The following is a 13,271-nucleotide window of genomic DNA, read 5'->3' on the forward strand; positions in this document are numbered from 1 at the left end:
GGCTGCTAAAGCTCGTATCCTACGAGAGAACTCCTAAGTCAATGAATTCTCCTGTGTACAGTCTTATAGTCCAGCTCCCTTGATATAGCAGTTTTGTTCAGATGGTAAGGTTTAAAGTTAAAATGGGTCACTCAGTTTAGAAGATTGACAAGGAAAGGAAAAGAGAGAAGACGAAGGAAGAGGAATCATTCAGGTAGTTAGAGATTTTTCTTTTATTTGTTTGCTTGTGTATTACTGTCTTACTGGAAGATCTGGGCGTATGTGAACATTTCAAAGACATAAATCTGGGGAGAGTGCAACGCTGCAGTTTCTAGGGCACATTAGCATGATATCAGGCTATGTGATCAGTTGAACCACCACCAGTCGAAAAGGGAAGCAAAACACACACAGGGCAGCAATGAGTCAGCTATGCTAAGTCACAGAAATGAAAAGCACATAAACACCAGAGAGTTGAGTCAGATGTAATGTCCAAAGTCCACGGTAAACAGATGTTCTCCAGGAGATACAGAAGTCCAGGGAGGCAAAAGTCAACCAGGCAGAGGAGAGTAGAGGTCAGGAGCCAACAGAGGGGTTTTCCCTAGATTGAAACTGCCTAACAGCAAGGCTCCATGGGAAAGAAGGAAGCTATAGGTGTGGTGGAGGCGTTGACTTCAGAGTGAGAAGGGCCATTTCCCTCTTTGAAGGAAAATTAGACTTTGCTTTGGTGGTGTTAAAATGAGGAACTTCGGGCTACAAGCCTTCTTCCTGGGACACGTGGATGACAGCACAGACAATGGACATGTTGTAATCTAGACGTGGGGCTAACGTGGCGATAAGATGGCTTGATGAGGTAGTTGGCTAGCCCCCAAAGAGCCCGACCTCCTGATATTTGCACCACTGTGTAGTCCCTTGCCATGCTCGACAGGGTGGATCTGTGTAATCAATAGGATATTGCAGAAGCGACAGTGTGCGTTCCAAGACGAGGTCATAAAAAAAAACATTGTGACTTCCATCTTGTCCACTCTCTCATTGCTTTCTCCAGGGAAGCCAGTCGTTATGTTGTGTGGATATGCAACATGGAGAGGTCCATGTATCAGGGACCAAAGACCACCTGGCCACAACCAGCACTAATTTTCCTGGCATGTGGGTGAGCCTTTTGGAGTGGGATCCAACAGTTCTAGCCAAGGCATCAGGTGAATTCAGCCCCAGCTGATAGCTTGATTTCAACCTCAGGAGAGACTTTGAGCCAGAACCATCCAGCTAAGCTACTCAACAAAAACTACGTCCAGGAGATAAAACTATTGATTGCTTTAAGGTATTAAGTTTTTGGGTACATTGTTATGCAGCACTGGATAATTAATACAATGTACCCAAACACACAAAGTAACAGAAGTCCAAAACACAATGCAATGTGGACTATTTAAGGAAACTGGGTAAATAATCAGGTCCAGGGGACTGAAAGAACCGATTAAGGGAAGAGAGCAGATCGGAGGGAGGGAGAATTACAACAGGTTACCAGGTTGTGTCTGGCTGGAGAGGGAAAACAGCGAATGTGAGATCTCTGAGACCGGTGTATGGATGTGGCAGGTAGAGAGGCCAGGCTGCATCTGGGCGGCCTTTCGCGGCTCAGGCTTCTTCCTTGAGCACTAGTCTACGTGGGATGGTACAGGATCGAGACTGTGCCCTGAACCCCAAGCACTGGGTCAGATGCTGACAAGACCATCAGGCCCTGAGCACTACAGGGGTCTTTGGCTAGAAACAAATGACAAAGGTTTGCTTAAAGGTCTTAGAGTTTGCAAACTGGAACACAGCTAGGCAAAAGCTAGAACTGTTCCAAAGGAGAAAGAAAAGCTGAGAGCGCTTATGGTACAAAGTACCTTCTTCAGAAGAATCAGTCCTGCATTCTTAGCCCTGGGATTGCTCCAAGACGGTGATCTTCAGATATCTGGTGGTCTGGACAATGGAATGATTTCTCCTTGAGGTTATTCACATGGTCATCTGAGGGTTTGAAGTTTGTCCAGGCAGTGACGCGTAACGGTCTGAGGTGCATCCGGCACTGATGAAGGACTGGAAAGTTCAGAAGTTTATGTTCCTAGAATAAGTTAAAACAAGACTGCAATCATCTCCCCATGCCTCAGCCTACTTAATAACTTAGCTGCTTGATCACAGTGACTCCATTTTACTTTTTCACTCTATTCCTCAGCCATGTGTTAAGTGCTTTTATAATATGAAGACAAAGAAAATGTGGCATAGCCATACAATGGAATAGTATTCAGTCATAAAAATGAATGAGGCACTGGTACATGCTACAATATAGAGGTGCCTTGGAAACATTATGCTGAGTGAAAGATGCATGATTCTATTTCTATGAAATGTCCAGAATAGGCAAATCCATAGAGACAGAAAATAGATTAATGATTACCAGGGGCTTGGGGGAAGGCAGAATGGGGAGTGACTGCTAATGAGTACCAGTTTCTTTTGGGGGTGATGAAATGCTCATTAGATAATGGTGATGGTGATGGACAATCTTGCTAATATATTAAAAACCACAAAATTGTACACGTTAAATATTAAATTTTATGGCATGCAAATTATATCTCATTAAAAAAATAACAAGACTGAGCACATCTAATAGCACTGACTGTACTCATCACTATTCTATATGCTTTCAGTATATAATTCCTTTAACTATTGAAGGGGAGCAGAGTTTTGCCACCCCAAAATACACCTTTTGGGGGGATATCTATTACATTAAGCTGGTTATTTTTAAGAAACAGAAGACTCAGGAAGAATCTTTGACCTGCCTCCTAACCTCCTAAAACAATTTAGATAGAGGATCTCTTCCAGGAAGGGAACTATTACCATAGATAACTACAGTTTAATATGGACTAAGAGTGACAGACAGGGAGGAACTTGTTGGATCAAAGTCCTTCCAGTCTGTGTCCCGTTGTTAAAGATGATCCAGCAAACATTTGTCTACCAAACATTTGCTTTTCCATCTCCATGTGAATTGCTTTCTTCCCCTTTAAAGTCCCAAACCACTAACCCCATTTCTCCTTAGTTCAAGCTAGCATATAAGCCTTAACTGCCTGATTTGTCCTCGGGTCCCAAATTCTTATGGAACCTCCATAGGTAAAAACACAATAAATTTGATTATTTTCTCCTATTAATCTGTCTAGTGTCAATTTGATTATCAGACCAGCCAGAACTTAGGAGGGTATAAGGAGAATTTCTTCTCCCCTACAATTTCATAATCAATGGACCTAGGAAGTAGGTACTATTATCAGGTAAAAAAAAAAAAAGAGAGAGACCCAGAGAGGTTAAGTGACTTGCCCAGGTCACACAGCTAAAGCAAGTGATAGAGCCAAGAGTCAAACCCAGGCAGTCTATCTCCAGAGGCTGAACATTTAACCGCCATATCATTCTACCTCTCATTTATAAATGATCTCAGGTGGGTCTTAAGCATATCAGTGAGATGGGTTTTCTTATGTCAGAAAACAAAAACTCAGAGACTAAGTAACCTGCTCAAGGTCACAAAGGTAGGAAGCATGCAGGAAGTGGGAGACAGTGTTCGAATCCAAGTCTTGCTGACTCCAAAGCACCCAACCCTCTGTCATCTTCAGCTCTTTCTAGAGGCTAGGGGACTAGGGGATGAACTGAACCTGGCCTTCCAGAATCCCACCCCTCAGCTGCTGGCTGAAACAAGGAGTTCCTCCTCTCAGGGCCCATGGATTGCAATGCCTGGTATTTTTCTTATTTGCATTTTATTTTGCTTAATTTATTTTCTGATTTCCCAGTTATCTTTTCCCCATATAAACATTAGCAATCAGAAGTTGAAAATTATTTTTTCTCAGTATCTTCACAGAGACAAATCCATTTGATTCTGATTGGTATAAATAAAAGTTATCTTTTAATACAGAGGGTGCCAAAAATATGTATACACATTTTAAAAAAGGAAAACTGTATTAAAATTGTAATAGTTAATATATACCGATAACCAAAGAAGAATACAAGTCACATTTCACTTCTGCAATTACAAGAGGTGCTCAGAGTGGTTACCATCAGCATCCAGACACTTCTGATGACTGTGAACTACTGCTTGAGCAACGCTGACCAAAGTGTGCACTTGTATACATTTTTTTTGGCACCCCTGGTAGTTAAATAAATATTGACTCCCGTATCTTTGGCTCATTTCAATTAAAAATTTGGCCGTAAAGGACTTGGGAGTTTTTAAGTAGATGTCTCTTTCATTTTGGATTATGGAAAATTTCTATACAAAAATAAAATAGTAAAATAAACACTCATGTACTCATCACTTAGCTTCAACATTTATCACCTATAGATTTCTTATTGGCTAGGTTTTCAATTACTTAGTAGTTCAGCTATGTCTATATTATCCTTTAGTACTGGTTAAATCACATTTTAAAAAGCAAATGGTGAACAGGTGGTGTCTCTCACTTAAAAAATTTATAGATAACTTACACTTTCTTCATTTTATTTTTATTTTTTTTTTTATTATTTTTTTTTTTTTAGCTGAGCCATCCTGCCACCTGTTGGCAGCTCAGCGGCTGCTCAGCTCGGGCTGACTCGAACCGCTGTTGCTCAGAGCTCAAACTCTTGAGCGAGCTCTTAACCAACTGAGCCACTCAGCCGGCCCTTTCACTTTCTTCATTTTAATTCTCAGTATCTTCCAAATTTTCCATGGTAAATAAGTACCACTTTTGAAATTAAGAAAATAAGTTATTTTAAAATAATGAAAAAACATATTTCTTTAAAGCCTATATTTTCAAGTGTTTAATCCCAGAGTCATTCTTGCTCTTTCTTAGAACAGTCAAAAAGGGGTCCTCTTCCTATAAGTCCATGTAATACACTAGGAGGAAGTGGAATAAAATTTGGTTTTTCAAATATTCTTTTTGATGGAAAGGTAGAATATTTGTGAACAAAAGAATGAAAAAACTAACAGCACTCAATAGAGCTGATGAACAGGGTTACTGTGGTTCGTGGGAGAAATGCTGAGGGGTTTTGGGGGTTTTTTTTAGAGATTTTATTGGGGAATTGGGGGAGGGGAACAGTGTTGGGGAATCGGGGAAGGGGAACAGACAAGTTGTTGTCCTTTTGTTCTTCAGTATAGTTGTGGAGGACATCGCTTCACTGTCCCATTTGGTATTGTGATCATTGCACTCTTCCCGGCTGAGTCAGATCAGTCGCCAGCGATCGGACAGCAGCTCACAGTGGCTCTTGGCAGCTCACGCCAGCTGTCGCCCACTCATGCTGGCTGCCAAACATTCACAGTAGCTCAAGGCAGCCCAGGGCAGCCCCACTGCAGCCTATGCCCACTCACAGCAGCCTAGCTCCAGGTCGGGCTGTTGTTCACCATCTTAGCTATGGAAGGCGCAGTGTCACTGGTCCTCACGTGGGATCCGAACCGGCAGCCCTGCTGCTCAGAGCTGGTGCTCCCAAGCCAACTTTTAACCAACGCGCCACTTGGCCAGCCCTGAGGGTTCTTTTTAGGAGACTTTTTCCTTAAGGAGAATCTACCCTAGCAAGAAATGCCAACAATTCTTACTGTCTTTCACATTCCCTCAGCAACTCATGACCCTGGTGAATCGCAGGGCCATGGTTCCAAGGACCCAGAGTCAGTGCCACTGTGCATCAGGGCTAAATTGCAGTAACACAGACTTTGGAACATCATTCTGAGCTCAGAGTGGGATTATTAAAAAAAAAACACACACAGATTTAGTGAGATACAATTTACACATCATAAAAGTCACCTGTTTTAAATCTATATACAATTTTTTTTTAGAAAATTTACATAGTCATACAACCATCATCACAATCTGGATTATTTTTAAAAATCACTCCAAAGCTTCTATTGCAACTGCAATAAAGGTACAAGTTCCAACTTTGCCTCTTACCCAGGTAACCAGCTTTTGTGTCTGTGTGATTAGGTGTTTCATAACATCTGGGTGAGTCTTAGCGCTGTAGCTCTAAGAATAACTGCCTCTTCTCCAGTACACTCAGTGCCCCATTCTGCCCTTCATAATTACAGCTACAGTTCAAACAGGGATTTAGAGACTTATAGCAATATCTCAAACTGCTGAAAATCAGAGGTCATTTCAAAATATTTAGCAAGGTCAACAGGGTTGTTTACAGCATTATCAGCAATACTTCCCTTAGATCCTGATGTGAGGGGCCCCTGTTTTGGGCTCTGGGCTCTGACTGCACCTGACACCAGGTGTGAAGAAGCCATGAAGCTAAGGGGTTGTTAAATAAAAACTTTTAACTTCCACGGCTGAAAGGCTTTTTAAAAGAAAGGGCTTATTAGGCCATTGCTAGCAAAAAGACTGGTCTTGGGGCATGGAGTCTAAACCACCAGCAGCATGGCTAGGTAGGAAAGACAACATGTCCATCACCCTGGGATTTTGCAAGTGTTTTCATACATCAAGTGGGGGGAAAGGAAAGGTGGAATGGGGCTAGTTCTGGGATAGGTGCAGCAGAGTCTGCAAGGAAGTAGTCAGTTAGCTATGGGAAGCAGGTTGGAAAGTTCATGTACAAATAAGAAGCAGAGGCTCCTGGGGTTCAATGGTGCCTCGCTATTCTCTCTTTGGGATAATTGGGGAAATAGCCACCTGGAGAATTACACTAAATTCCAGGAATGTGAGCAGTCTTTTGTCAGAGATGGTCCACAGCTTTTAACAGGCTAACTGTTCTGTCTCTTTCTCTCACTCCCCGGCTGCTGTAATTTTAATTTAGAACATCTCAGATTTTTTTTTCTTGTCAGGGTTCTTGCAACGCTCCTCACCATGCTATGGTGCCCAGGACTCTGAATTCCCTTCTCAAATAACCTCAAGCCTGTTTCCACCCTTGAGTGAGTCTCTTCCCTGGGTCTGTCCTGCCTTTAGTCTGTCAGGGGGTGACAGCTCACTTGTGAGTGGGTGACAAGAGCTTGCATTTGTGTCTGGGTATCCATGCACATGCACAAAGCCCCTCACAGTGCGAGACGGAGCCTGGGCTGAGTAGAGAAGGGTCTGGGCTGAGGGCCGGGTCTAGCTCTCTCCACATTGCCAACTGCAGCACAGAGTTCTGAGAAGTCTGATAATTCTAAACTGGAGCCTGACCTTCATGATGGTATATTTGTCAAGGTAGGAGGATAACATACTTTAACAGTTTACTATGCTGATATAACATTTTTCCATGTTTAGACATATGGTATTATTATTTTCTTTGCATTGGGGGATTGGGGGAGGGGAACAGGGTTGGGGAACTGGGGAAGGGGAACAGACAAGTTGCTGTCCTTTTTGTTCTTCAGTCTAGTTGTGGAGGACATTGCTTCACTGGCCCATGTGGGTATTATCATTGCGATCTTGTCAGGTGAGGCAGTCGCTTGCCAGCCATTAGGCGGTGGCTCACAGCGGCTCACGGAGGCTCACGGCAGCTCACAAAAGCTCATGCCTGCTGCCGACCAGCTCCACTGCAGCCTACGCCCATCCCCAGTGACTCATGGCAGCCCAGCTCCAGGTCAAGCTGTTGTTCACCATCTTAGCTGTAGAGGGCGCAGCGTCACTGGCCCACATGTGGGATCCGAAATGGGGTCCTGCTGCTCAGAGCTGGCAACGGGAGCCAACTCCTAACCAATGCACCACTCCGCTGGCCCAAACTGGATGTCCTTTTAAAGGTCCCATCCACCCCTAACATTGCACGAGTTGGTGATTTTAGACTACCCTTTCAGCCGTGTTAACTGGGTTTGAGAGTAGGAAGAAGTCGTCCACTCAACACATATACCTACATACCTCATTGTGTGTAGACATATCAATGGAAACAAGAAACTGTACTTTGAGGAACTCCCGCCTCTGAACGTCAGCTTCCTTGGTTTAGGAGAAAAATTTTTTTCTAACCTTCCGGCACCTGCAGAGGATCGAGGTCACGTGACAGTCAGCGCGCAGGGTTGCTATGGAGCCCAGTGCGGTCCAAATCGGAAGTGGTCCTTGAAAATTACTTTCCCAGGAAACTTGAATTCGAAAGACAATGCCATTCGAATTCGCTTTTTCCTAAAGCAAACTCATCAACAGAAATACAGTCAAACTCTTGCTTTCAGCACAGAAAGCTACCCTCTCCTCCCGAGAGGAACTTCTATTCCTGCAGCGGCGGCAGCAGAACGGAACCAAGGAAGCAGAGTGCCCGGGTTCTCCCACGAGCGCTTCTCTGGAGCAGACCAGCCCCCTAGCGGGGTTGCCGTGGAGACAGAGCGAGCTGTGGATGCAGAGTGAACGTCGAGGCTGGGCCTTTACTGCCTGTCTGCCAAGGAGGCTTCCAGGACCCACGCCAAGATGGTTAGTGGCTCTGAACAGTGAGGGAGAATTTTGAGTAGGTCCTGCGACTGGAGAGTAGAGGGTCTCAGGACACTCCTGGGTAAAGTCTAGGAGTGTCAGCGGAGGATGATCTATCTCCCTGCCCTCCCCGCGTTCCCATGGGGGACCAGGATGCGGCTGTAACTACCCCGAAGCTTTCTTCCCTCCTGCTCCTCCGTTTCCTACACCTGAGCTGCGCGTGGGATGGAAAGCAGACCGAGGGAAGGCTGAGATGACAAGCTGCGTGAAAGCACCTCTTAACCTCACTCTAATTGGAGAAGATACAGAAGTTGGGAGTAGTTATTTGGTTCAGCTCCAGTACAGGGTGATGGGCCTTTTAGTAAAATACGTGTGACTAAGAGGTTTTGAATAGGCGCTCCTGGGGTTCGTTGTTAAGGATTTGACTTGTAAATCCTGGAGCTGTCACTCTCGGTTTAAAACTGACCCTCTGCATTGGATCATACGGATGTCTGCTGTTTCTTTCACAGATGCTTTCAAGGGCCAAACCGGCTGTGGGCGGAGACCTACTGCACACTGACAAAAGAAAGAAGAAAGGTAGGAAGATTCCAAAACTAGAGGAGCTACTTTCACAAAGAGATTTCACTGGAGCTATTACCCTGCTGGAGGTAATGTCCAAAGAAGGTTGCTTCATAGGAGGTGAATACCAGAATATAGATGAGTGTTTGGGTGAATTCTGGTTGCTGTGCTCTTGGAACAGGTGGGTGCATTCAGGGGCTTCCTATAAATCTAGTCAGGCACAGATTCCAGATTCCAAGTTAATTATAAATCTGATCAAAGAGGAACTAAAAAGACTTATTTCTTGAGGGACATTTTTCATTATGCCTGGTCCCGCTGATGGCGAATCCAACCTAAAAATATGGAGGATCATTTCATGCAGTGTCCGTTCACACATTATCACAACTTGTGACCAATTTATGAGTTATACCTATGATGGGTTATGAAATTTTGGTCAAACTTAAATCTACTCTTCATGTTTATTGTCTGAAATACCGTGTCTGCAGAAAATATTTCAATCTCTGTGGCAGTAGTTCTCAACTTTTAATATGCATCAGAATCACTTGGGGTGCTTATTATTTTTTAAAATTAAAGTTTATTGGGGTGACAGTGATTAGTAAAGTTACATAGGTTTCAGGTGTACAATGCTGTAATACATCATCTGTATATCACATTGTGTGTTCACCATATGGTGCTTATTAAAGTGTATATTCCTGGGCTTCTGCCTTAGGGGTTCTGATTCTTTCCAGAAGCTGTCTTCAGTAGTGCTCAGGAGCCTGCATTTTAGACGAGTAGCCTAAGCGCTTCTCATGTAGATGATCCAAGGACACTACACTTTGAGAAACTGCTTTGTGGAAAGCACATGCTGTAGGAGACTGTAGGGGGTGCACTAAAGAATGAAGAGATAGTGTTTGACAGCAAGCCTCGTTAGGTTGTACCGCCATCATTTCTCCAAAGCACTACTCCAGGCAGAGGACTCATGATCTATCAATAATAATTGTTTTAATTCGCTTTATATAGTTTTCTCAATCTTCCATGGATAGTCCTACTTTTCTTCCTAGTGCTCTGGTACTGAGCACATCGCTTAACTTTGTTTGTATAATAGCAGGCTTCTCATCTTTAAAGTGGGGAGTTGAAGGGTTTGGGGGCTTATCCCCAGTGAACAGTTATAACCTGTGAGTAAATATATGTGTGTACTAATGGGATCGGTTAGAAGTGTGAGGTTGAGGGTAGTAAAGCATGGAATGGTGAGAACATGGGCTTTGGAGTCAAACATTAAGTCTCTACCACCACACTTGATGGCTGTGTGGCCTTGAGTTTATTGCTTCATCTCGCAACCTTCAGTTATTTGGGACTAAATATTTCACATAATTCTTATGTTCCTTACATATCACCCAGAATTGTTATGAAGATAATGCTTAAGTGCTTTCTGGGGTGAGGTGTCAGTAAATACAGAAAATTAAATATTTGTGAAATGTTTGAAAATATAAATTTCTGTGACAATTAGAAGGTAACTGTAGGATAGTTCTGTAGGTATGAGTTCTGTAGGTATAGGTTTAATTAAACTGGGTTTTGACTTGCTTCTATTGTGATTTATTTTTTTATTCATCAGTAACTTAATTTTAGCATTTTTTAAAACTTAAAAGTTTTTCATGATTTTTTTTTTTTTCATGAAATTTTAACCTGAAGTTCAAACGTCACGTTGGGGAACAAGAAGAAGATACTAATTTGTGGATTGGCTACTGTGCTTTTCACTTGGGTGATTACAAGAGAGCTTTGGAGGTTAGTTAAAAAACAAACATATATATATATATATATATATATATATATATACACACACACACACACACACACACACAGAAGGAGTCTGAAAATGTTATTAAGCTTTGTATTATAATAATACATGCTCATGATAAAATCCAAACAATATAGAAGGGAATAAAGTAAAAAGAAAAAAAGCCACGCTGCCTGCTGTCCCCAATTGTACTTCTTGGTTAATGGAGGCAGCCATTAGTTGTTTTTTGATGCATTACTTCAGAAATCTTCTATAAACTATGTTCAAGTATATGTGTGTATATATCTATATATGCATAAATCTTTATCTAGGTATATATATATATATATATATATATATATATATATGGTTTAGTTTTAGATGTAAACTAATGAGATTTGATAATATAACGTTAGTATTTCTAATAAGTAAGTCTTCAGGAGAGGAAAAATAATCCATTTTAATAGAAAAATTTTCATGAGCCATTTCTCAAAAGAACTTAATTTTTGTTTTGCCTTGTTATTTTTAGACATAGGATAGATTATATTATCTTTATATATATATATATATATATATATTTCTTTTAATTGGGGAACTGGGGGAGGGGAACAGACAAGTTGCTGTCCTTTTGTTCTTCACTCTAGTTGTGGAGGATGTCGCTTCACTGGCCCATGTTGGTATTGTGATCATTGCGCTCTTACCGGGTGAGGCACTCAGTCGCCGGCTATCGGACAGCCGCTCACAGCAGCTCACGCTGGCTGCCGGCCACTCACGGTAGCTTACAACAGCCCACTGCAGCCCCACTGCAGCCTACACCATCGCTGGCGACTCAGGCACCCCAGCTCCAGGTTGAGCTGTTGTTCACCATCTTAGCTGTAGAGGGCAGTGTCACTGGCCCATGTGGGATCTGAACCACCGACCCTGCTGCTCAGAGCTTGCGCTCCCAAGCCAACTCTTAACCAACAAGCCACTCAGCCGGCCCTATCTTTATATTTTTGCAAATATAGTTTTGGAAGTTTTTTTTCTTGGTCATTGTAAACCCTACCTATCTAATGAGCAATCTATAGGATTATGGATCCAGATAAAATTATAGATGGCTTATGTCAAGCAGTTTTTAATTCATAAATGAAATTGGTTAAACATTTCCCACATATTCTTACTCCCAAAATGTAATCTAAGGATATTTAAAGAGCCTGCATAACTAAAATGAAAGTATCTAAGATTAGGAAATGAGGATGTGAAATGAAGAACAAAAGCAACAAAATCAGTGAAGGAAAAGGGAAGATGTGAAAAGCATAGAATAGAGGCTGGTAGGTAGTGTTTGTGAAAGATGCAGAAGAAAAGAGAGTAACCCTAATGTAAGAAAAAGAAACAAAGACTGGTAAATAATAAAAGTATATGGAAAAGGCAGTTGACAAAGTGAATCTTAGAAACTGAGTCCTTGGCAGGAAAAAAAATACCTTTTTAAAATGTAAAGCCAAATAAACAAAGCCAGAAAACAATTAGAGTGCAATGAAATTCATAATGTAGTAAGTTCATCAGGTTTTAAGTTCATTGAACTTATGCATTTTTTACAAGGTATCTCTTGTATATCTTTTTAAATTAGCAAAAGTAAAATATTTTAGTTACTTTTCATTTCTGCAGCTTGTTAGCCCCTATCAGTGTTAAAAGGAGGGGGGAAAAAAGAAAAAGCGTGTAAGATTATATGGTACTAGCCCTGCATGGGTAGGATTGAGCTTTCACTTCAATATTTAAGTATTCAGGTATAGAATAGGTGAGCATGTAGGATTCCCTAAATGTGTACTTCCCCAGTCTCAGTAAGAAATCCTACTCCATTATTGAAGGATGGCCCATCGATTGCTTTGCTGCCAAAATGACATCACTCCTTAATGTATATTTCAGGAATATGAAAATGCAACAAAAGAGGAAAATTGCAATCCCGAAGTCTGGGTGAACCTAGCCTGCACCTACTTTTTTCTCGGAATGTATAAACAAGCAGAAGTTGCTGGATTTAAAGGTAAAATGGGCCCTTTTAGTGTCTGGTATTCATTACTAATAGGAAGTCCTTTTGGAGATTCAGAAACTTAATATTTAATGCCTTTTTCTGTTGAGGAAAAAGCAAGTGACATTAGAAAGCTAAAGAATAGCTTTACTCATCAAAGAATATGGGATTTGAGCAAATTTATATTTAAAGGAAGAGTTTGTGTCTGTGCTGCTCCCCTTCCCCACTCCACCTCCCCAGAAGCTACAGCCAAAAGGCAGAAGAATGAGAGAAGAGAAAGGGCTAGGTATCTTACTTAGGCCCCCATCAGGGTAGCACATTCATGATATGTTAAGAGTTGATAGGAGTTGGGTGTTGTTAAGTGCTCATGGATGTGGATTGTATAGCTGCTTTTCCTGTTTCTGAGTGAGAAGCCAAGTAATTTAAGTTTGAAGAGTCCGTACTTCTTTACTTTTACTTGTCATGACAGTCATCTTAGAACTAGATTCAAATTTGCAAATAAGAGTAGCGCAAAGGGAAATATGGGAGGAAAGATTAAGAATAATTTGGGCCTGCCGAGTGGCGCGATGGTTAAGAGCTGGCTTGGGACGCCAGAGGGCCCCGGTTCGGATCCCACATATGAGGGCCAGTGACACTGCCCTCCACAGCTGAG

At 42.0% G+C, this 13,271-nt stretch overlaps 1 protein-coding gene and 1 long non-coding RNA gene across 5 annotated transcripts in view; one reads left to right on the forward strand and one right to left on the reverse strand.

Annotated features, from left to right (window-relative positions):
- Window positions 1-188: 188 nt before the first annotated feature.
- On the reverse strand, window positions 189-7,913 carry LOC109388544 (uncharacterized). The gene is made up of 2 exons (XR_002125232.1): window positions 7,770-7,913; window positions 189-2,071 (listed from the first exon to the last, which is right to left on the reverse strand). It is a non-coding gene; the product is annotated as an uncharacterized LOC109388544 (long non-coding RNA).
- Window positions 7,914-7,933: 20 nt separating this feature from the next.
- Window positions 7,934-13,271, forward strand: part of IFT56 (intraflagellar transport 56) — a 38,913-nt gene continuing 33,575 nt past the window's right edge. For 2 of the 4 annotated variants that reach the window (XM_019653294.1, XM_019653295.1), the window contains exons 1-4: window positions 7,934-8,309; window positions 8,816-8,953; window positions 10,533-10,625; window positions 12,520-12,634. In XM_019653294.1, the coding sequence (XP_019508839.1) occupies window positions 8,307-8,309; window positions 8,816-8,953; window positions 10,533-10,625; window positions 12,520-12,634 (349 nt within the window). In that variant the 5' untranslated portion in view covers window positions 7,934-8,306. The remainder of the gene's footprint in view (window positions 8,310-8,815; window positions 8,954-10,532; window positions 10,626-12,519; window positions 12,635-13,271) is intronic. The other 2 variants (XM_019653297.1, XM_019653296.1) reach the window with 2 other exon arrangements.

This window comes from Hipposideros armiger, unplaced genomic scaffold (assembly GCF_001890085.2).
Source record: "Hipposideros armiger isolate ML-2016 unplaced genomic scaffold, ASM189008v1 scaffold_201, whole genome shotgun sequence".
Classification (NCBI taxonomy): domain Eukaryota; kingdom Metazoa; phylum Chordata; class Mammalia; order Chiroptera; family Hipposideridae; genus Hipposideros; species Hipposideros armiger.